The 24906-nt window shown below is 38.3% G+C and overlaps 1 protein-coding gene across 1 annotated transcript in view; it reads right to left on the bottom strand.

Moving 5' to 3' along the window:
- Positions 1–4751: 4751 nt before the first annotated feature.
- The window catches only part of ALDH1A1 (aldehyde dehydrogenase 1 family member A1), a 57062-nt gene continuing 36907 nt past the window's right edge, over positions 4752–24906 (bottom strand). The window contains exons 9-17 of the mRNA XM_009636126.2: positions 24611–24672; positions 22459–22587; positions 19510–19623; positions 17771–17873; positions 17046–17230; positions 10942–11106; positions 8810–8967; positions 7149–7223; positions 4752–4824 (exon numbers count right to left, since the gene is read on the bottom strand). Coding sequence (XP_009634421.2) covers positions 4752–4824; positions 7149–7223; positions 8810–8967; positions 10942–11106; positions 17046–17230; positions 17771–17873; positions 19510–19623; positions 22459–22587; positions 24611–24672 — 1064 coding nt within the window. The remainder of the gene's footprint in view (positions 4825–7148; positions 7224–8809; positions 8968–10941; positions 11107–17045; positions 17231–17770; positions 17874–19509; positions 19624–22458; positions 22588–24610; positions 24673–24906) is intronic.

Here is a 24906-nt window from a genome sequence, read left to right as displayed (position 1 = left end):
ACAGGGAACTCTTATTCCCAAATTTTCAGAGACTTTTTTTTTGCTACTTTATTTTGAAGTGGACTTTTCCTAATAGGGAGTTATTTAAATCTCACTTTTCAGTAGAGGAATAGGTGGAAAACAGCATCAACATCAAGAGAACTGGAGCATGACTTGAATGAGAAGAGGGAGAGCAGGAGGATCAGGCAGGTCGAATACAATCTGACAGCAAACATGATGATGGAGGGGCTGGGGAAGGACACTTCATCTATTAAAGCCCTTCGTGTTAACTCTTACAGAATTACAATGAGATCGTACTGTGAGATCTTTCAGAATCTCAGGGTGATTCTTAGCTTTGCTTTCATTCCTCGTCAGACTCCTTATATTTCTGCTATTGCTCCCTTCATTTCTCCCTCTTTTTCTTGCACTTGTCCTTTTGCACTTATTTTTTGTGTCCCAGATGGAATATGCCACTCTCCTCCCCCCAAGCCCTTTTGCCTGCCAAGCTCTCACATCTTTCAAATTCCTCCCTAAAACCTACTTCATCAGGGAATTTTCACTTCTTATCCAAGCCAGATGCCTTTCTTGCTCTGAATATTTTTTCCATATCTTCTCTTGTCTGTCTTAAGACCTGGATATCTGGCAGTCAAGGATTATAAATAATTTTCTTTCTTGAGACAGAATGAGAATTCCTTACAGCTTCACTATTTTGACTGAAATAGCCTGAGGGTCACTCTATCCCGATGTTGACATTCAACAGCTTTCCACTTAAAAAAATAGTGTGTCAGGGGCAGGGTAGGGGGCAGGGATGGCCTCAGTGATGGCAAGACAATGGCTTTAAGGACACCAAGTTTCTAGGACTTGCTTTTCTATATGCTATAAAACTGCCTGAAACATAACTTTCCACGAAAACTGCAAAAACATCTCCTTGGTCACACTTCCATCAAAATTAAAGGTATACATTCAATAGTGTTAAGGGGATAGAAAGGTAGTTCACTGGAAAAAGAAATAGTCCCATTCAGATGGGCTGGAATTTTGCTGTACATTATTTACTCAGGTACCCGCTGCCTTGAAGAACTATATGAAAAATATCACTTCAATCCAAATGTGAAATATAAATTTAGTAATTGCTGCTGATTATATCAGTCAGTTTTCAGGGGCTTTGAAAGGAAGTGTATCAAGCTCACTTCTCTTGTTAATTTTTATTCTCTGTGAAATGCTGACTACAACTTCACTAACATAAGCAATATTTACATAGAGATCAACTATTGCTCTTGTGTTTAATCCCAGTAAATTTCAATGGTGGTGCTTTGGCATGTAACAGGAGTAACACGATAGTGATTCAAGCCCAGAAAGAAAGGGTGTCCTTAATTACCTGTGTAATATTTGTGGAGTCCTGCCCAGACTGCATGATCACAAGCCACAGTACCCATGTGCAGGTATAATGCAAAGACATAGCAAAGATATTTCACCATAAGATGGCGTCTTTAGTGCTATGAACACAGTTACAAACACTCTTAATTGTGAAAGGACATTCTTGTACTCACAGAGATATTGTACTAGTAGTAATAGTGTATGCATTGTGGAGAGAAATCCACTCCCAACCTTGACTCTGAGTTAGTAACTGGATGGTTCAGGAACAAATGGGACCATATTCTGAAATTCTTCTTGGCTAGACACTTTGCCATGCACTGTGAATTAATGTACTCTTGTAAGGTAAACTGGACTATGCAATTTATTGAGCCCTTGTTTGCTTCCTTCAAACACATCTCAAGTGCTTTAGGCAAACATACACATGTTGAATTCCTTAAACCTACCAGATGCCAAAAGGTGTATCTCTTTACATTGGCATCTCTGGGGAACAACTTCAGCGTGTCATCAGGTTAACCCAAAGCTATAGTTGGCTCTGATGAAAAAGTTGGTTGTTTCACTTTGGATGAACGACAGTCTTTGCCTTCTTTTGCCTCTCTCTCTCACACTTTCTCTCACGTGTAATATGCACATGGAAACACTTCTCTGACATAAGGCTTTGGAAAAAATGAGAACTTAAAGTTACTACCAGATGCTACATTTTGATAACATTGAAACATTTAAATTGACAAAACAAGACCATTGCCAGCTTTCTTTCACCTATAAATAAGAGAAATATTCTGTCAAATGAACTAAAATAGATCTACAATATTGCTGAGAACAGTATTAAAATATTTTAGGCATTGTAAAGAAGAATACATATATGCATGCAAGGTTCAAGTTGATCTTTATCCTATAACCCTCTATTTATGTTGGGTTTTCTCTTTCCTTGGGTTGTATTTCAATGTCATTCTTTGCTTGTGCTTGCAGTTGCAAGCAGCATAGCCTGATGGGACTGGATTTTTAGTCCTAGGCTGCCAAAGGACACTGTGAGGAGATGAGAACCAACTGCCCACATAGTACACATTCAGAGGGGGGTTGCTTCAGGCTAGCCTAGTCTGCTTCCAAGAGCTGAATGGTTATTAGCGGTTGGATCATACCAGACATCGGCAAAGTGTGCATCTTCTGGCTTAATGTCATTGAAAAGGCACCCAGTTTTGCTCCCCTGTATCACTCTTCCATGTGAACCAAAGAAGGTAAGTAGGGATGATCAGGAATATAATTTCAGAGCTGCACTCCTTATCCAAACCAAAATGCAAGTGTAGACTTACTGTCAGTTTGCTTATTTGTCCTCCTTTGAGACTTCTACAATTGACTTCAGCAAAAGTGGAATTTGGACAGTAGAGATTTATGAAGATCCATACCTGCTCTATATACTGTTTTTCATCTGTCTATAAGTATTTAATCTTCCATTGTATCCAGATTTTCTCTAATACTGTATTTGTTACCACTTTTAAAGTCTGTTTGAGTGTTTTGCCATTCTTTTCTTCTGTGCAGCTTATTTCTTCAGGATTTTTTTTCCTTTTCCCTTTATTTGGCATTTATTTTGATTTCTGTGCTTTCTTCTGTACACTTTCCTCTGTTGAGCAGTCTCTGCTAATTATTGGCACAGTACAAATTTACTTTTGATTCACTTTTTCTTCTTTCCCTTCTTCTATAATTTTGTTACTCATTTCATCATATGTTTCCTCATTTTGGGTTTGTCTGACAACTATGGCTAATGAAATTATTTCAGAGTCATATGTATGGGATTTGGAGCTAACACCTTTCAAGAACAGGTAATGTAGAGGCCTGTGGAGAGATATACGTGTACCACAAGTCTTATGTCCAGTTCTTAACTTCATGAAAAAAGGCATCCAGAGAAGACTCATAGGGTGAAAGCCTGTTCTGGGCCTTGTTTTAACTGTCTTATAAAAAAAAATAAAAATTGACAAGCATATCAAAATGAACAAAACCTCTTTCCTTTCAATACTGTGCAAATTCTCCATACTTGCTGCTTAAAAATTTGTGGTGTGCTATGTTCTTACTAATAGGCAGAGCTTGTACGTAAGGTTGTACGTAAGGCTGAACCTCTCTAACAAGAGCTGAATTGTGGCTCTGGATTCAGTCCAGAGAAAATATGACCCTGTCAGCAGCAGGCTATGTAAATGCTGTACTTGGTGTCTGTAGACAACTGACCCAGAGATTATCTGGTGGCTGCTGATGGTGAGCGGCCATTAGAGGGTGCTGATAGCTGCTCTGGCTGACAGTTGTGAAACACTGAAGCTTCACATACTGAGAGACCTTAGAGGTTATGATCAGCTTGGGACACATACAGAGGGCTTTTATGAGAATAAGCAGATGTATGAAAAACAGCATGAGGAGAAAGGATGAAGGGAAACAATGGACGAGATGAAGAGAGAGGAGGGAGGAAAACATGCAAGTTATGTGCAGGCATATGAGTACAGGAAAAATGGAGCAGGTATCAATCACAAAGGAGATTGCTTTTCCTCATCTCCCCTTCTATTCTTTCCCTTCAACATTTCTTGCTTGCAACCTGTTAAGACTTCTTCATATACTTATCAATACAAAGGCAAGTGCTGGTTCTTTGCAAATTGTCCAGTGTTCAGTGTGTTCAGATTTTTCCATTTATAATACTGTCAAAGAATTAGGAACTTTAGTCTCCATATAGCCAGTATAGTATATTTCTGATAACCTAAACACACCATCGATACAGTAGTGCCTCTTTATGGTTATAAAACATGCTTCATAGTGCCCACTGGTAAACCCATATAATATAAAAGACCAATGAAAGGAGCAATATTACGTTTTGAAGGTGGACTTTAATATAGTTTAATATTATCCAGGTTACATTTGTGTAGCAAAATGATCAACAACAGTAGTCTAAGAAATATATCTAGAAGAAGTCTATTATTTTTGAAAGACACAGGAAAGTATCTATCTAATTACTCATAAGTGCTTTTGTTAAGGCCACAAAGAAAAGAAAAAGCAAAGAGAGCTTTCCATCTAACATTTAGAAAAGCACATAAATTCAAACTGTACCTGTAGAATATATTGAAAAAGGAACATTTTCATAGCACTACAGAGACGTTCCACTGAGAATAAAAAATAGTTCTTTATGAACAAGAATTTCAAAATTAGTTAGCTATGTAGTGGACATTAAAGTTTCCTTTTCTCAGTTAATCACATTAAAATTTTCTACATTATTTGTTATATTGTTAATGTAAGCAAGTACCTCTTATACAATCAGAAAGCAAAAAGGTTAATGAATAATTTGGGATATAAAACTTTTCAGAATTCACATAGCCTTTTTAGGTTCATTTGAAGATGTTAAATTCTGCACCTCAACACCTCAAGCAGCATTATGAGTTCTTCTGTGGGATTTTGATTGTGACAGTCTTAACTTCTGTGTATTCATGAAGGCCATATTCTCCCCTAGATAAAAGAGAAGCAAGAGTAATATTATGCTAATGCTTTTTATATGAGTTATGTCCTGGATGGGATTTTCGGTAGTGCTGTGCAATTGGCCAGATGTATAACAAGTATACAGGACATATTCAGAAGACATCTGTGCATCTAGACTGCTGCTAGAAGCCTTTCAAAAAGCTTGAGCCTCCTGAGAAAAATGGGAGAGAGAGCAATTTCATTTCTGTGCGAAAGAATGGCATTTAATCAATTTAGTGCATGTCTAAACTGTGTTTCTGTGCAGCCAGTCAGGCTCATGTTAGGTCTTCACAAGCATGCTCAACAAGTCTTTTGCAAAGGCCTTCCTCTGATGTTAAGAGTTTTCTCCAGAGTCAAAGAATAGACGCTTCTTCTCAAGTAAATGGGGGACATAATTAACCCACTGTGAAATCTGCCAGACAGTGAAAACCACTTAAATCTCACTGACATGTTATTAGCATGATTCCACCTTTATATTTTACATGATGAGATGAAGCTTGCTTGTGTGCCTAGATGTTGGACATCTGACGCAAACTGTTTAGACATAATTGATTGTTCTATAGAACAACAGTTTGCTACTGTATAATGTTATCCACTTCTCACTGTCATCTTACTAGGTACATATGTAGGCAAAACAAATTTGTGTTCAGGACTCTCATGCTGTAGGAAAACATGTACTGATTCCCTTCATTTTTGAAGAGGCTTTCTGTTAGTGTATGACATTCAGTAGTTTAATTCACAATGGCATTATCGTTCCAAGAATTATACAGGAATTTTATTCTTGGATTCAAGGAAGTCAATGGCTTTATAGACTGACTTCCTGATTATTTCCGTGCAGCTGTTTCACATGTTTCCAGCTCTCCTAAAATTGATTGCCACATGTTTATAAAACTTTTTTTCATGGCAGACATCTATTTGGTGTTAATTCCTTCCTTGCCCTTTAGCAGGAGTATTTTTATTGTCCCATGAACTGTGATTTTGAATCAAGCATTACGGAAAACTTAATTTGTAAAAAAAGCTTAACTCCTTCAAAGTGTACTGTTTTAGAGAATATTAATTTTATTGTTTTATTTTATTTGTGGCCTATTATTGTTTTCCTGTTATTTCCAGCAAATAAATACCTAAAATATTTCTGCAAAAGGCTGTAATTCATAATTGATGATCTCCCAATTTTTGGCATGCAGCAAATGCAAAGTGGTCCTTGATAGTAATGGCCTAAATTATTGTGTTTTTTTCATTCTGACATTTTCGAATACTCTCAGCTTTGGCATAACTCTGTTTCCTTTGAAGTCAGTGGGACCTTTGCCATCAGGAGCAGATTGAGTCCAGTGATAAGCAAGCATAAAAACCCTAGCCTTTATCTCTTAAGAAAAATAAGAAAAAAGAGTAAAGGAAGATCTGAAGCACTTCACCTGCACATGCATTCATTAATTACTAATATTTTCCATTAAAAGTACTATGCATTTGGCTTAATAAAAGGGAAAACATCCATGTTTTGTTTTTCATTTGTTGCTCTAAAAATAATTTGTTGTTTCCAGTTATATGGCATTTTTAACACAGGACTTCTTGTGATTTCTGTTTGAAAAAAACCCAGAAGAATTAATTCTAAGTAATGTAATAAACTTGCATGATATCAATTGCTTCATGATGTAACACATTGCATGATTTTCTTGCTAATACGAAGATCAGGATAAATACAGGCAAGACAGGACATGTTTCAAATTGAAATTAAACCATAGAAGTTTGAAAGAATTTGATTAGCTTATCATTTCTGCACACCCTTCCACTTCTAGTTTGGGAAAAGACCAAAGGTCTGAAGACTACAGATGACCATTTTTATCATAACTTTTGACCAAATTGGAATGCACTGTAAAAACATTGTTGTCACAAGACTTCTAAACTGAAACCTCTTGTTTAAATCACGGATTTTGAAATGTCTTGTGTTTTCAAAAACCTAGCATTTAAAGGGGATTCCACAAACTACACACATATAAATCTTTATGCAAATGACACTTTCTATATATATGCAAGAACTGTAAACCATAAACACAATGATCAGTTTTGAGTTTCAGTAGACTGTAAGCTAATAAAAATGGTCATTTTGAAAACATGTGTATCTAAGCAATTTTCTTATTTGTTTTGTAGAGGAATTCTTTGCTTGACATTGTCTCTGACAATGAAGCCTCCTAAACACTATATAGACTAATTTGACAAAATCTCAAACTAGACATCCTAATTATGAATGTTTAAAGTTGGGTTTTAGAATTTCATTTTGAAGTTCCTGTGAATCTACATTTTAAAATGTATTTACTTACATTTCTCGTCCATTTCCTGACATCTTAAAACCTCCAAAAGGACACTGAGCAGACATTGCACTATAACAATTAACCCTGGAAGAACAAGAAAATTACTTTTGACAGCATGAAACAACTTTTTTTCACTTCTAAAAATCAGTGTGTTTTGTTGACTAAAAAAACTATGGTGATATTCACAAACTATATCTAAGTAATATATTTGCAAAAATCTGTGTACTTTGAGGTTCAGAGAAACAAAGCATTACTAGAACCTACACTTATGATCAGGGTTCTAACACTCCTCATGGGTCTTCAAGCAGAGTAACAGTCATAGCTTTCTCTGATAGTTATGATAAAATTCTTTCCTAACTAGTGCATAAGCTCTCAAACCAAAGACTAGTCACAGTTAAGTCTTCTGCAGGTGCACTTCCAATAGATGAATTCAGGATCGCTTCAGGATATGTTTAGGAAGTTCTGTTTTGGTTCTACTGAATGTTACACCATATTCTGTATTGTGGTTGAGAATAAAAATACAATCATGAGTAAGAAAGGAATTTCACAGGGAAATTTGTAGCATGAAGAGTTTTGGCAGAATGTGCATTCTGTTGCCTAGCTGGGAAGCTCTTTTTGCCTTGCAACATTGCCAAATCAGATATTCTCTATTTTCATATCTTATAATTTCTCCTGCTGCCAGTCTACTGTTTTCAACAAAAGACAGATTCGTCTCCTAGACAGAGCAGCAATCATGTAAGAGTAAAAACCAAAGATTCCACAATTATTTTAAACTTTGATCCATTTAAAGAATGTCAACTCCTAAGTCAAAACTGTTGACATATTTTTAGAAAGTGTATGTTTTTAGGTTACAGGACTTGGGCAGGAATTTGTGCTGGTTGTAAGTTCTTTTAGATAAAATGTGAATTGGATACAGGTTTTGCGTTCAAGTAAAATTAGTTGTTCTCTTTCTGATGCATTGAGATAACGGTAGAGAAATGCACATCTCTATCAGTGATAGTCATTAGACTCAGTGTGCTATTCCTCCAAGCTTTCACTCTTGCATCTCTCAGCCTTTGCCTTTCCAGGCAAGTTGCCTCTTTCTTTTCCATCAATGGAAATAGTTGTCCTTGTACTGGTAGCAGTTCTCCCCCACTTGTGTTTCCTTAATTTTCTCAACCACATTTTAGCAATCTTTTCCATCACAGGTGGATTTCTGACCAAGTTAATGGCCACAGAAATTCAGATAATTAGTTCCTTTACCCCGTACAGAAAACAATCTCTGTAAATTATGTGTTGGGCTATCCCCAGATCCTGAATAGAAAGGAAACTAACACTCTCACTGTATTTACTTTCATATGTTTTCCTTTTTAGCAAGTTAATTTCCTTTTTCAGACTAAGTTTACAGGACAATTGTATGAAGACTTACAAGAAATATTTATTTAATAGCATGTTAAGCATGGAAAGGTGAGGGGAAGAGAGACACGGGAGGATGGCTTTAATCTGCCTCTCCAAAGATGACAAGGAATTGAAATGTGTGTGTATATATATATATATATATATATTTCAAGGTATATATTTCAATAGATACATTCTTTGGGTATACCACCCAAAGAAGTGTTAAAATATCCCAAAATTACTGCCACTGGCGCCTGCAGTTCTAAGGAAGAATTAAAAAAGCCATTACTTACCACACTGTTCCAGCCTGAAGAGCAGCTGCAAACGTCAGTGCTTTATCAATATCTTTGGTAAAAACTGCTGCTGCTAAGCCATAGGTAGTATTATTTGCCCTCTTGATAACTTCATCTACAGTTTTAAACTTCATGATTTGTTGAACAGGTCCAAATATCTGTTTCAGACACGTGTAAACATATGAAGTGGAATAGTATAGCTTACTATTGTAAATATTTTATATTTCAAAAATTAATTCTGTCAGATGGCCTTATTCCTGAATTCATTCATTCAAGAGTTTACATCTCAGAACTGAGTTCTAAAAAGAGTTCTAAATTCACATAAAGGTAAGATTTTTGTAGTATAGAGAGAATCAAGGTAGCCTACTGTATAATGCTTAATAAAACAATAAATAAATAAATAAATAAATGGTAAATTATGAAGGCAAATAATTAAAGATGAAAAGACACCCACCATAAAGGTAGTTAGCATGGAATCACAGTCATATATCTAAACTGGTTACCAATAAACTAGTATTTTCTTGGTAAGCTCCAAGTTTTAGAGCTGAGAAAGACATTCAACTTTTCCTTCCCCTAAACTTTCTATTAGGTTTCTATCTCTGCAGGTAGCTGCACAATTGGGCATGTACACCAAGTGAAGCAACTTAATTCTGCTTTCCATATGGGTATTATGCAAGATAATAGTCACTCAGGCTCAGCTTTCTCACTATTGCCACTCTGTGTTCTCTTCCAGATGTGCCCATGCCCACTGCACAGTTCCAAGGCTCGGTAGGGCAGGGGGGCATTACTACATTTGATGACTTTGGTTCCCATAGATTGAGCTTTCCACTTGATTTTCCTAGAAAGTGTTTAGTGCTAGTTTCTAGCACTTCTACAACTAGAGTTGCAGGGATTGGTTTACATAGAACAGAAAACCACTGAATTTCCCCCACTGTTCAAGCTGTGAGTTTCACAACCTGGATATTCTTTAAATTGCCTTGGCTCTCTGGGGTTTCATTATTCAATACACTGAAAATAGTATGAGAGAAGCAGTTCTTGTACTGCTGACAGAAAAGAAAGTAGTCTGTGGAAAAACATCTGTGCAGCTTCCTACCTGCATCCCAGACCGGCAGAAACAATCAAAATTATTTCTCATACAGCTCTCTCCTGTTATACAGCTGTATATGTGTATATATATATATATATATATATATGTATATATACCCTGTCACAATTAACTCTAGATGCTCTGGTGTTCATTTTAACTAAGCCTGTTGACTCTTGCTGAATGTACTAGGTATGTTCAGCAGACTGCATCAGCAACATCACTGTCTATATAAAACAACACCTAGATTTGTAACCATCGTGAAGGAGCTTTCTAGTATAAAGAAGTATAATGGACACCAACTGCAGCACAATTGCAGCAGTTATTAGTCAAGGTGAATGTAAAATAACACAGAGGAGAGGTCATGACTGGACTTTGAGGCTGTGTTTACAGAACAATTTTTCTCTATGGCATAGCAGCTCTGCAGTCCTAACTCTCTCCTGTTCCTTGCAGATGAACACTGCTGCCCTGGCACTGCCAACTTAGTTGGATCAGTAAAAGCTCCTTCAATGCTGTGTAGACAGATCTGATCCAGGTTAAATAACCCTGCACAGGCAAAACTCTGCTTTGCTGTAATAGCCACCAACAAAATACCTGGGGAGGCATAATCTATTTTCTCCTATTGCAAACCAGCTGCTTGGTGCATATTGTGTCCAATGCCCAATTTACGTGGCTCCTTAGACAGTGCAAAGAATTCACAAGCTGTGGCTTCAAGGTTTGCTTTTCTGTTACAGGTTACTGTGACTCTGATACATGGGCAGTATGGGGTGATGTAAAAAATCCGAACTTCAGCATTTCTTATCTACCGCCAGCTTAAGCTAGAGCCTTTGTTGGCAGGCCAGCCTCGCACTTCTCTCCCTCACCTTCACTGAGTTGGTGAAATGGGCATCAGAAACCAAGAAAAGCACTTAAAACACCACCAGGATGGAACAACAGATTTACTGAGAGCATTTTTATGTAGCCACTTGACCTTCTAAATGGATATTTTGTAAAGACATTTAAACAGACAATCTCTAAGGAAAGCACAGACTGCCAAGAATTTATTTACCTCTTCTTTTGCAATGCGCATATCATCTGTAACATTAGAAAAAACTGTGGGCTGGATGAAGTAACCTTTGTCTCCCCATGGACCTCCTCCACATTCCAGTTTGGCTCCTTCTTTTTTCCCACTCTCAATTAGCTCCAGGATTTTTTGAAACTGCTCCTTATCAATCTAAATGAAAAGATATTACGGGGATGAAAACAACACACACTGATAACAATTGTTCTTCTAGCTCATTAACCAAAACCTAACAATGTTGCTGCTTTGTTCAATTGCAAGTGTTGAGGTGGAACAGCTGGAGAGCCCTGCAAATATTCTTGTCACTATCTTCTCAAAACTTTGCAGGCTTTTCTCAAATAGACCAGTAATCAGAAATTCTGACATAGGAGAATCAGCTGTAGAGTGACTGATATCCCGGTTTTCTTTAGTAAAAAAAAAGAAAAAAAAATCTATAAAATGAATGTGTTTTATACTTCTCCCAGTACTCTGGCCAGCTGCAAATGGTTCATCAAAATAAAAATTGCTGAGCTTGATTCTGCAAAAATAACAGAGAGCTTGAGCTAGCCAGCAAGACCTTTTTTACTTAACTCGGTCTAGTGGATTGGTCATACTGTTTTCCTAAATTATTAAAGTAAGTTAAAAAACAACAATAAAAATATAACTGGAATTCAATGCTGTTTTCAGTTCATTCTGATTTATTAGTGGAATAAAGACACGTACGTTTGTGGTTTGAGAAATACAGATGGCAGATTGTTTATGGTATTAAGCCAGTCACTGCCCCTCCACTTGCCCAAGCCTACCAACAAATTCAACATATGCCAAGCCTCTTGCAGTTCGGCTCTATAGTATAGCAACATGCATGGTCTTTGGCTGGAAGAGGAGTTTATGGTGGCCATACAGAAGGGGCTTATATTTCTCTAACTCCTTCCAGTTCTCAGTGACAAAGTGGATAAAATGAAATAGTGTAAATGTGGACTAGAAACAGATCACACATTGTTTCCTCTCCTTCCCTCTCCAAATCAACCAATCACCACTTCAGGCATGAAGGGAAAACATGTACATTTATGTCATGTAAAACTCAATGGTAAAGATTGTTTGGTAGAGGTCTCTAACACCCTCTTTTTTTTTTTTTTTTTTTTTTTTTTTTTTTTTTTTTTTTTTTTTTATTTGTTCCATTTTCATGATTATTTCCTTCACTCTTTCAGACTTCAACTCTTTAAACTCTGGCTCATGAAGATACTGAGATTAATTCTAGGGGAACTCCTGCACAGAAGCTTCTTCTCTGTGATCGTATTCGTGAATCAGCAGGGTAGGCGTGTATCTTATTCTCCTATTTGTTCAATAAAAAGGTCACATTTTAGTTTAAGCAACAAGTTTTACTATGACTATAGAACACAATAATATTTTCAAAGGTTCTTGGGAGTCCTGGCTGTGTCTTAGACTAAACAGCTATTCAACTAAACCTGTGACAAAAGCTTATAAGTATATGAATTTATAAGGATATTTATAAGGAGGTGATTTTTAGTCTACTTTTGTAATTCTGCTTTCAAACAATTGCCTTACTGCATGCTGAAGACATAAAATTTCTGCTACCCTGGTGGCCAAATATCTCTTGTGCATAAACTTCTTGAAGAGATGTTTAGATGATACAGCTCACATTGCTGTCAGTCATTCTTTTGTTATTATTATCATCATAATTATTTTTCTTAATAAAGTGTTAATTAGCATATATATGATCTTTTGAATTCCAGTAGGGCATTTGGTTCTTCTTTGGTGCCCACTGTGCAAAGTGTTGCCCAAATTTGCTGCCTGAAGACAGTGTTGCCCCAGACGACCTGCGAACTGGAGGACAAATATGGTTTTCAAGGAGGCTGTATGACAAGAGAGCACAGTGAATATGCCCAGTCATTGTTTCTAGAAAAAAATAGTCAAAGCACAACAAGGAATCTGAAGACAAGGAGAGATATTTAATATAATTACCACAAAAGAAATTTACCTAAACTGCATGGTTACAATTTTGCATTAAAAGGGATCATACCATTTCTAAAAGGAGAAACTTTCCTAACCCGTGAAAAAATTAAGATTTCTGCTAAAGCTTGCTGAGAAGAAAAAGAGGTCAAGAAAGGCAAATGATGAGACTGGAAGAATAAAAAGTCTTCATGTTCTTTCAAATGTTTTAGTAATGCTTTTTTCCACATGTTCAACCTTCCTTTTTTTTTTTTTTCTTTTAGTGAAAATTACTGTCATGTCTCATTTAAACTGTTAGCATAAATTTAAAACTCAGTAAAGCCACAATAACAAGAGCAGATTCTTGTTAGCTTTGTATTAGCTGTACACCAGACACCTGGAGTTTACTTGTTTCAAACTTCCTATTCTCTGGCATTTAAAATTATTCAGCTGAACATATTAGCTTGTTAGCCAGACACATTTCAGGATATCAAATAGTAACATCCTTACTATTTCTAAATTCTCCAAAGTTTGTGTGGCTTAGAATGCAGTTTTCCAATTTACTTGGCGTCTTTGATTATATGAAATGTCTGTGATAACCAGTGAAGAACACATTACATTATCAAATGTGTGGAAGTTGCTTTGTCTCCAGCTTTTGCTTTGTCTTTAATATAGTTCCTTAATTATGTGACAATCAAATATGTGCATAAGAGCTCTGCCAAGAAAGTATATATCCTGTAGTACAAACTGGTGTGGGAATAAGACTCTAGATGAAAACTAACTTAACAATGCTCTAATCTGACCCATTGAATCCACAGCATTGTGATAGTCACGTTTTTTGATGTTGCATTTTAGCACTTCATTTAATGGGGAAGCTGTTGGCATAACCTTTCAACTTAAACAGGAAAATGTGCAAAATTATGCATTTTAATTGTGTAATATTCTAAAACTGACAGCAGCATAATGAAACACTAACTCCTTGAAAAAGGGGAAAACACTATTAAATTTTATTTCCTCAAGTTACTCTATACCAATGCTTGCAGCATGGGCAACAAACAGGAGGAATTAGAAGCCATCATGCAACGGAAAAACTATGATATAGTTGCCATCAGAGAAATGTGGTGGGACAACTCATGTAACTGGAGTGCTGCCACAGATGGCTATAAATTCTTCAGGCAGGATAGGCAAGGAAGGAGAGGTGGAGGCGTAGCCCTGTGTGTTAGAGAGTGTTTCAATTGCCTTCAGCTCAATGATGATGATGATAGGGTTGAGTGTTTATGGGCAAAAATCAGGGGAAAGACCAACAAGGCAGATATCATGGTGGGAGTCTGTTATAGACCCCCATTCAGGAAGGAGACAGGTGAAATACGCTACAAGCAACTGGGAGAAGTCTCATGATTGCTAGCTCTTGTTCTTGTGGGGGACTTCAACCTATCAGATATCTTCTGGACGTACAATACAGAAGAACGAAAACAGTCTAGGAGGTTCCTGGAGTGTGTGGAAGACAATTTCTTGACACAACTGGTGAGTTAACCAACTAGGGAAGGCTCCCCACTGAACCTGTTCTTTGTGAACAGAGAAGGCCTTGTGAGTGATGTGATGGTTGGAGGACATCTTGGGCACAGCAACCATGAAATGGTAGAATTCTCGATTCTTGGAGAAATAAGGAGGGAGCTCAGCAGAACAGCCACCCTGGACTTCTGGAGGGCAGACTTCAGACTGTTCAGAAGACTGGTTGACAAAGTCCCTTAGGAGGCCACCCTAAAGGGCAAGGGAGCTCAAGAAGGCTGGACACTCTTCAAGAAGGAAATCCTGGAGGCACAAGAGCAGGCAATCCCCATATGCTGAAAGATGAGCCAGTGGGGAAGAAAATTGGCCTGGCTGACCAGAGAGTTTTTGCTGGATCTCAGAAAAAAAGAGGAAAGTCTATGAGCTTTGGAAGAAGGCGCAGGCATCTCAGGAAGACTACAAGGATGTTGCAAGGTCATGCAGAGAGAACATTAGAAGGGCTAAAGCCCAGCTAGAACTTAAATTGGCCAGTTCTGTGAAAGAGAATAAAAAAGGACAGCCAAGGAGAATCTCCATCCTTTACCAGATGCAGGGTGAACTATAGTGACAAAGGATGAGGATAAGGCTGAGGTACTTAATGCCTTCTTTGCCTCAGTCTTTAATGGTAAAGTCAGCTGTTCTCCACATACCCAGCCCCCTGACCCAGCAGACGGACAGGGAGCAGAACAAAGCCCCATGATCCATGAGGAAATAGTGACCTGGCCAGCCAATTAATTAGACATACACAAGTCTTTGGGGCTGAATGGGCTCCACCCAAGGGTACTGAGGGAGCTGGCAGAGGTGCTCACCAAGCCCCTGTCCATCAGCTATCAGCAGTTCTGGATGACTGGGGAAGTTCCATGTGACTGGAAGTTGGCAAATGTGACGCCCATTTACAAGAAGGGCTGGAGGGAGGATCTGGGGAACTATAGGCCTGTCAGTCTGACCTTGGTGCTGGGGAAGTTCATGGACCAGATCATCCTAAGTGCCATCACACAGCACATCCATGGCAACCGGAAGATCAGGCCCAGTCAGCATGGGTTTATGAAAGGCAGATCTTGATTGACTAACCTGGATTCCTTCTATGACAAGGTGACCTGCTTAGTGGACGAGGGAAAGGCTGTGAATGCAGTGTACCTGGACTTTAGTAAAGTCTTTGACACCATTTCCCGCAGCATTCTCCTTGAGAAACTGGCTGCCCATGACCTGGACAGGCATACTCTTTGCTGGGTAAAAAACTGGCTGGATGGTCAGGCCCAAGGTGGGGTGGTGAATGGACTTAAATCCAGTTGGTGGCCTGTTACAAGTGGTTTTCCCCAGGGTTCAGTGTTGGGGTCAGTTCTGTTTAATATCTTTATCAACGACCTGGATGAGGGAATTGAGTGCACCCTCAGCAAGTTTGCAAATGACACTAAACTCGGTGAAGGTGTTGATCTGCTGGAGGGCAGGAAGGTTCTACAGAGGGATCTGGACAGGCTGGATTGATGGGCTGTGGCCAGTTGTATGAGGTTCAACAAGGCCAAGTGCCGGGTCCTGCACTGGGGTCATAAAAACCCCATACAATGCTATAGCCTTGGGAAGAGTGGCTGGAAAGCTGCTTGGCAGAAAAGGACCTGGGGGTGCTGGTTGACAGCCAACTGAATATGAGCCAACAGTGTGCCCAGGTGGCCAAGAAGACCAATGTAATCCTGTCTTGTATCAGGAATAGTGTGACCAACAGGACAGGGGAAGTCATTCTTCTTTTGTACTCAGCGTTGGTGAGGCCACACCTCAAATATTGTGTTCAGTTTTGGACCCCTTATTACAAGAAGGATATTGAGGTGCTGGAGCGTACCCAGAGAAGGGCAACCAAGGTGGTGAGTGGTCTGGAGAACAAGTCTTATGAGGAGTGGCTGAGGGAACTGGGGTTGTTTATTCTCGAGAACAGGAGGCAGAGGGGAGACCTTATTGCTCTCTACAACTACCTGAAAGGAGGCTGTAGCGAGGTGGGTGTTTGTCTCTTCTCCCAAGTAACAAATGATAACACGAGAGGAAATGGCTTCAAGTTGCGCCAGGAGAGGTTTAGATTAGATATTATGAAAAAATTCTTCACTGAAAGGGTTATCAGGGACTGGAAGGGGGTAACCATGGAAGTGGTTGAGTCACCATCCCTAGAGGTATTTAGAAGATGGGTAGATGAGGTGCTTAGAGACAGGGTTTAGTAGTGGACAGCTACTGTTGGGCTCAATGATCTTAAAGGTCTTTTCCAACCAAATGATTCCATAATTATATGTTTCTATACTCACTTACAGTGGCACTATTTGAATATAATTTTAGCAATCTCTGACATGGGTGATTGTACTTGCACATTTACCACTGTTGCACTGGAGCTTTCTCAAAGCATTTCAGTTCTATATTATTGTTCCCATAAAAGGAACTAGAAAAGAGAAAGAAACATCACTCTTAGGCCTCTGATAGTGGCACAGACCACCATTACTCAAGTTTCTTCCTCCTGGTCCTCCAGACTAACTATTAGACAACTGTACTTAGCCTTGAAACAAATACAAGAGGTTTAGAAGTTCATTCAAGTGTGAAGTTGGGTCACAGTTGTCTTGGAAACACATAACATTACTTACCTGAGGGCCTTGCTGTACCTCAGGCAACAGAGGATTCCCAAGAGTATACTTCTTTGCTCGTTCAATGCTCCGGCGAACAAACTCATCATAAATAGGCTCTTCCACAAAAATCCTAGATCCTGCTATACAACACTGTCCCTGGTGGTAGAACAGGCCAATATGTGCAAATTCCACAGCGGCATCCACTGCAAAGGAATGCAGAGTTCATCAGGTCATAAACTTGAATGGTTATGGCGTAAATTCTTTACAAACTTTTGTCACTCCATCTCATTTCCCCTTTTAGCACTTTTTATTTTTATGGCCCTTTAAAACACATAAATTCATCCATTTGCTTATCCAAACCTACTCTTATCAGGAGTAGCACAGAACATGCAGCTGTTCTATGTGAAATGTAGATTCAACGTTATTTGCCCTATCAACAGTTCCAAAGGGAGTATTCAGCTAGAAAATTAATAAACCTGTATCAGATCCATCAAGGTGCTTTTGGTCCTGCATTCGTGTTGCATTAGGATGATCCTTAATTACAGTAATTACAGTAAAGGCAGACAGGTTGTCAGAGGTTCATATCCATTCAGGAGCCACCAATTTAGAACTATGGTGTGACCAGAAAACATACTTTTTTATGTCCTTTATTAAACAGGTATAAATAATTTACTGACAAAGAAAATAAAAAGAACATGGGACTTGCAAAAGTATTAGGTTCATATAATAAAAATGTTACTAACAGTCTGCATCTGCAAATATAATGTTAGGACTTTTTCCTCCAAGTTCCAATGTAACTCTCTTCAGATTGCTCTTCCCTGCTGCTTCTTTAATCAGTTTGCCAACCTAAAAGGCAAGGAGAGGACAGCTTCATCTCAAAAAGTTTATTATGATCTCAGTAACACTTCTTTGAGTTCATCAAAAGTGCAAATCAGTTCACAATTGTCTACTATCCCAGTAATTGTAGAATTAAAAATAAATGAAAAAAGAAAACAAGAATCAGGGTGTGGGTGACTTGTCAGTCTACAAACCAGGAATGCTTTCTAGAAGAATTTCCCCCTGGACACGCTCTTGTTAATTGACAAAGGTGTCTGGTGCTTTTTTAGTTTACACTGTACTTGCTTGTATCTGAAATCTAAAGTAGGCACTGTTTTGTGCTCTGCTAGTTACTCCCACTAGGTTGAAATTCCTCCGTACATTGGAAAGTGCTTTGATGCACAAAGTGTATGAGAAAAAAAGTAGATATCCACACTGCCTGCATGGCCAACTCTTTCTTATTCCAGTTCCACCCTTAGAAAAAAGAAGAGGAGGAAAGGACACTGCGAGGCAGAAACCCTACCCTGCTTCTTTCCATTAATGGAACAATTAAAGGAAATACTTAATAGGAACTGTCCTGGAAAAACAGTGAAGGGAAAACACTCTTATAGTCCTGGTGGCTCTGGTCTGTAACTGCTCATGTGCAGCAAACATCAGACAGCTTCCTGCCCCTGACAGCTTCCTGCCTTCTTTTCTTGCTGCTAAATTACACTGTGAGAAGAAGAGGACTGTCACCAAAGTCTATGAATGCACCCTCTGATCTACCTGCCTTTGGAGGCACATGGGGCATTGGGAATTGTAGTTATTACTGTCCACTGGGAACATCTGCAGGCTGCTTCTCAGATGTCAGGTTTTTGGGTTGTTTTCTTTTCCTGTTACTTTAGACCTAAAGGTTTCTAAAAGTAAACATAGCTCTTGCACTCAGTGGGTACTGATCATGACATGGGGCTTTGGAGTGTACAAGTTGAGAGCAGCTGGCAGCTCCTGCATGTAGCGTGCATACAGACAGATAATGTACTGTGTTAAGGGTATAGTTATATAATGCCTGCACCGAGAAATTGCTTCAATTATAACACTCACAGTTCTTCAGAGTTAAAGTTAGGGAAGATTAGCAGTGACTTTCTTTTCAATTATTAAACTGATACATATTCAAATACACTTCTAAGACCACCCAGATGATCATCAGTATCATTCAAATACTATAACGCCATCACCTCACTTATATGCGTGCAGAACCAGGAATGAGATTTCTGAAGTACCTTCCTACCATCCTGTTGTTATAAAAATTAAAGAGAATGGAGCACAGCCTGTTTCACTTTTTTCATTTTTAAAAACAATTATTCTTAAAAAAAGCAGCAAACAAAAAGTTATGAAAATGTTTCTTTTTCAAAGAACAAGACTTAAAATAACCTTGGTTTATTAGAACCTATTGTATCTCATGGAGTGCCTTTGTTTGAAGGGCTTTTCTGCAATACAAACATTGTTTAAATATGTTTAAAGTTAATAATAACCAACAAATCATTAAACAGACTTTGTTTAACAAACCAGCAGCCAAAAGAAAGAAAAAAGTTAAAATGGTTACATAGAACAAGTTAGACATTAAATCATTACTGGGAATCAGAGGGGCACATTTCCTGCTTATATTTTCTTGTATTCATTATAGTACCTCTGTAGAGCCTGTGAAAGCTACTTTATCCACATCCATGTGGTGAGAAATTGCTGCTCCAGCAGTGGGTCCAAAGCCTGGCACAATGTTCACAACTCCAGGTGGAAAACCTGCCTGAATTGGAAGAGAGAATCCTGTAAATCTGGGGAAGGATGATGACTAGAAGAACATGTCTCATATACTCTTACTTCCCTTTTCAGTTCTCCAGCCACCTTTTCTCAGTCATATAGTTATTCTCAGCCCTAGAGCCCCAAATGTGTTCATTCTCACATGATTTACACCCTCTTTCTCTCACCTGTCTTTTAGGCTATTGAACTGGCTCTTTTTTTTGAAAAAAAGAACATTTTATTTTAGTTCGTTTTCAGTACCATTTTCAAGGAATACTTTTATTTTTTCTTTTCTCCCCCAGTCAGATGTGTAAAGAAAAAGTGTTTAATTTCATGTCTGGTTCATTAAGGCTATTTGAATCATCCCATGTCCATGATGATTTCTGCTTATTATCCCTCATGCTAGATGGAATTTAATTAATGATCTGCTGACTTACAATGAAATTCTATTAAGAAAAATGATGCAAATAGTACTTCAAACTCAATGTCTTTGCTTCTTCCTCTCAATATGGGTTGAGAGTGGACAATGTGAGAGTTTACTGCACAGAAGAGGCATATCCACTACCAAGCATGAAAAAGCTGGCTACCTGAGATATGCACAGTTCCAGTATCTTGCAAATTCTCTATTTAATGAGGCTTTTCCTAAGGGCCAAATCAAACCTATTGTTTCCCACCAATTCTATATTAGTTATGTTCCATTCATAGGCAAAGTAAGTTATTGCCTTCCAACAGCTTGTCAGACAAACGCCCTGTGTGAAGTGCAGCTGGATTTCCTGCAGGCTTATGAAGCAACTATGGGATCTCAACGGCATTTGCAGAGCAAGCGTAGAATTGAAAGACCAAAAAGATTCATCTCCTTTATTATCACTTAAATAAGTCTCTTTTTAGCATTAAACAGGAGTTTGGAATTATATGCAAAGGTTCCATTTTCATTTGGAAAATGGGGAATTTCAGCTGATGAGTTACAGCTCCTAAACCTCACATCCTGTGTTATGGACACTGGACAATTATTTTTGTTCAAGCAACTTTGAGTCCTTGCAGGTTCATGCTCAGATAAATTCTATCAATGCTTTTTATGCTCATTTAATATTCCAAATTAATATTTACCCTGGAATGGGGGAGAAAATGAGGTTCCTTCCATTTGCTTAATATTGTGCTTCATACTTAATTTATAAAGAAAAGTAGGAAGAAAATTTTTATGGGACTAATTCACACAGTCTCTCTTTGGGCATTTAATTTCTATGTCTGTATTAGAAGCTATTCTCTATATATTAGCAAAGGAGCCTTGTGAGGACTGTTAAGTAGGATAGTGAGGATTACCAAACATGATTATACTTTTTTTTAATGTGGACACTTGAGAAGTACGAAGTTAAATTACGTCTTCAGATAGTTTCACAACAAGTCTAAAGCAGCTACTGAAGTGATCACTGAGGTTTTGATCACTATCAGGGATTTGGGTTCCAACTTTATTTGGGTAATCTGGGTGTAAATTAAAACTCAGCTAGATTTAGGTGAATAAATCTTGAAGGACTTGATAAGATAAATATTTGTCTCTTTTAAAGCTCCATAATATCTACCAGATAATACACCAAAGACATTTAACAATTATATACTTACACTTCTCATTCAGATGAACACTGAATGAATGGGTAAAATTAGAATAATCTTGCCTTTTACTAAAAATGCTCTAGCATTATACCAGTCATTACCAATTTGTAACTGTTGTAAGGGCATGTACAAAATGGACCACTGATCACATTCCCACTTATGAGCTCTCCTTTCAGGAAATCAGAATATCAGGATAAATATTTTATTAGACTCGGAGCAGAACTGAGTTACTTTGCCTGTGAAGTTGCTTTTTCAGAGAAGTATACTTTCTAATACTGTTAAAAATTAATGGAGAAGGTATCTCTGATATTTTTTTTAAAGTAATTCCTCCTCCCTGGTATTATCTAATAACATCTACTATGTGATGCAATAATGGCAAGACTTGGCTCCTTCCTGATAGTCGTTTATTTTCTGTGAAATATTAACGCATAACCAGTCAGTATGCTCTGCTGAATCATTGTTTTGAAGCAGAATAATAAAATGTGCCAAGTCATTTCCATTAACACCCTGCAAGGTTACTGCGCTGGTCATTACTGACATCTGTGCCAACTCTTCAAACATGTCAGATTACATTTGTTGATTGTATTGGGAAGCAAGATAGCTAAATTATTTAACTGTTCTTTGGGTGTTTGCTGGGCTGGGCACAATAGTCAACATAACTTTGGAGACACTGGAGAAACTACCACACTCCCTGTGTTCAAGAGCACACAGTGTATTCTCCCAGTTTCTGTGTGAAGAGAGTTCACAAGTTTGGCAGTCACCAGTTCAGTTTTACAGCTCCCTGTTAATAATAAACCCAGGTGGATGAAGAGTTTGTTCAATTAAAAAATAATAACAATTAGCTGTACAAACAGGTCCCTTTCTGTGATAACTATGCTAATAAAGTCATTGCCACCCACCTCTAAGTCCTCCGCTCTTGACTCCTTGTTTGTTTTTGACTTTGAAAGGTACTGTGCTTTTGTGCTACAGATATGTTTGCCAAAGAATGGAGTTTACTAAATTGCTATTGTGGGTTTTTTTTGTATGTGTGGACGAGGCTGAAAGGTATGCATGCTTTTGCCTTGGATTTGCTTCACTGGTTTACAGTAAGGTAGGTTCCATAGTACAAGGCTAGACATGCAATGAGAAGTACTTGCAGAGGACAGCCTGGCTTATATTACCTCTGTGGCTTTTCAGCTGCAGTATACTCTCACATTTCTGAGAAGGGCAAAAAACTCTGTTGTTGGTGACTTACCTCTTTAATTAAGGATCCCATGTAAAGGGCAGTCAGTGGAGTTTGTTCTGCTGGTTTGACAACCACCGTATTTCCACAGCAAAGGGCAGGAGCGATCTTCCAGATGAACATAACCAGTGGGAAGTTCCACTGAAAGACAGATGAGAAGGTGTATCCTATTTCTAATACATTACCAAAATACCTTTGATTTTTCTGTGATAATAGCGCAGATTGTCAACTGGGTGGTTAAACTCTTTGTTGAACTCTCTTCAGATTGCAGATATTTTGAAAAAGCAACTGGCAAGCCATGCTATACAAAGACCAGTGATTTTGGTATATGTGAGTCCAGGGGGTCCAAGGTTTTGGTTAAAAGCTCAAGAGACAATAAGTGTACTCCTCTAACAAAGCCTTACAGAAAGTTGCTGGATTAGTGGTAAAATTGGGAGTTTTGCTATCTTAAATGATCACATCCATCACCAATTCAGTTTTCTAAGGGAGACAAGGTAATAACATGTAATGCTGCCCCTGTCCTCTTCCCTGGAGGTTTCACTGGCGGCTCGCTCATGGTCGGACCAGCCAGGCTGCAGAGACGCTGACAGCTTTGGACCCCGTATTCAGCAATATGAGGGACAACGTGGCTGGGGGAAAAATGGGTTACCCCTTTGAGAATATTTCTAATAGTTTTGGAAGCATTGAGCTCATGAGCCTCAGCACAAAAGACATGGTGTGTCTTACCTTTATGAAAGTGGGGGAAAAGGCAGTTAACAGTTACCTATTATGTCAGGAAGGCTTGGAGGATTATATATGCAACCATTCTTTATCTCTCTCCTTATCTCATTTCAGTCTCACCCCACCCCGAAAAATAACAGGATCACAAATAACACAAAGTAAGGGATTACAGAGTTTTCTGGATCTTCATCATTGAAGTGGAATTGTGCGAGTGGAAAGGAAATTGAAATTAAGAGCTAGCAAAAGTGTTTTGCAGCATTCACATAGTCCTCAAAGTTTTTGGTTTACGTGAAAGCCTCCTGCTTGGTGGGTTCACATTTCAATGGAGAGAAAATAAAGATATGCTCAGAAGTCCTTCAACAATTTATAAGGGAAGCCAGTGTTTGTACCAACCATTTGTACTTCCAGAATGGACTTTTATTTAAAAGTGGTCACTTCTAGTGTTTCTAGTTCTTTAGCGTATCTTGACTCTGAGTGCTTTACTTGAAGTATCCGTGCCTGACCTACAAGGGAATCTAAACCAACAAATTCCCAAGCTCTCCTAGAGGCTGGATCCAAATGTATTCCAGTGATGTTCTCTAAATCCATGTGGTGGTCTAAAGAGAGGGCAAATCTGCAAGCTCAACTGAAAGACATCAGGAACATGTGTGGGACCCACATGTTTGAGCAGACCTGATATACAAGCTGACTATTTCAGCATCTGGTAAACTGTCAAGCAGGTCAGGTCAGGCTGCTCACACCTATCATGTGAAAAGAAGTGGGTGGATTAGGAGTGCCTAGTACATATAACCATTTTCACAGCAACCCGTTAAAGCTGTGGAGACCTCACAAATAAGTTTAAAAGTTGTATTCCTCAGTGTTTTGGATGCTCAGATTAAGGCAGACCTTTTGAATCCTCAAAGTAAGAGACTTCAAAACTGGGAATTTAGATAGTCTGAACAGGAGCTTGGGAGCATATGGCTTAGTATCACTGTGCTTATTGGACACATTCTTTGTGTTGTTACTTGTACCATCAACACGGTGAACGAGTCTTAGTCATAAAGATCCAGCTGTCTGGATGCTGTACAGAGCAGAACAGATGTTCCAGGTCCTAAAGAGCTTATTGCTTATAGGCTATAAATATTACTCTCTCCTACTTGTTTATTTCTAATTCTTTCAGTTCCAGCAAAGCACAGTTCTGTCTTTCAAACTAATCCATCAGTCAACCTTTTGAGATTTATTTTCCCCTGTATACAGGGAGGATAGAGACAAGGGTGGACTGGACTGACTCATCAAAAACTCCATGTTGCAGAATTTGATGAGTACTCAGGATAGTCTCTATCTTTCTGGATCTGAAAGCTTCTAATTGGTAATGTTTCACAAATACACTTGTGTAGACAAAATTTCAAAAGCATTTCCATTTGTAACAGGAACATTTGTATTTTACATAAATGCTCCAACTTACAGGAATAATTTGGCCACACACCCCAATAGGCTCGTGTCTTGTAAACGTAAAAAAGTTTCCATCTAGGGGAAGAATAAAGAAATCAGACATTCAGACAAAGCATTTTTGAGAAACAGTTAAATCAAAAAGAAGATAAAGTTGAATACCAAACTTAGCTGGATATAATTTTACTTATAAATGATATTTTCAAAATCTTAACTATGCAAAAAACCAACCATAAAGTACATCTGGATTCAATATCTACTTTCTTCATAGCTCCAAGGTTTGATTCTGCCAATCTGACTGACTTTTTGCAG

This window comes from Egretta garzetta, unplaced genomic scaffold (assembly GCF_000687185.1).
Source record: "Egretta garzetta isolate BGI_Z169 unplaced genomic scaffold, ASM68718v1 scaffold353, whole genome shotgun sequence".
NCBI lineage: Eukaryota > Metazoa > Chordata > Aves > Pelecaniformes > Ardeidae > Egretta > Egretta garzetta.
This window is presented reverse-complemented; position numbering and strand designations above follow the sequence as displayed.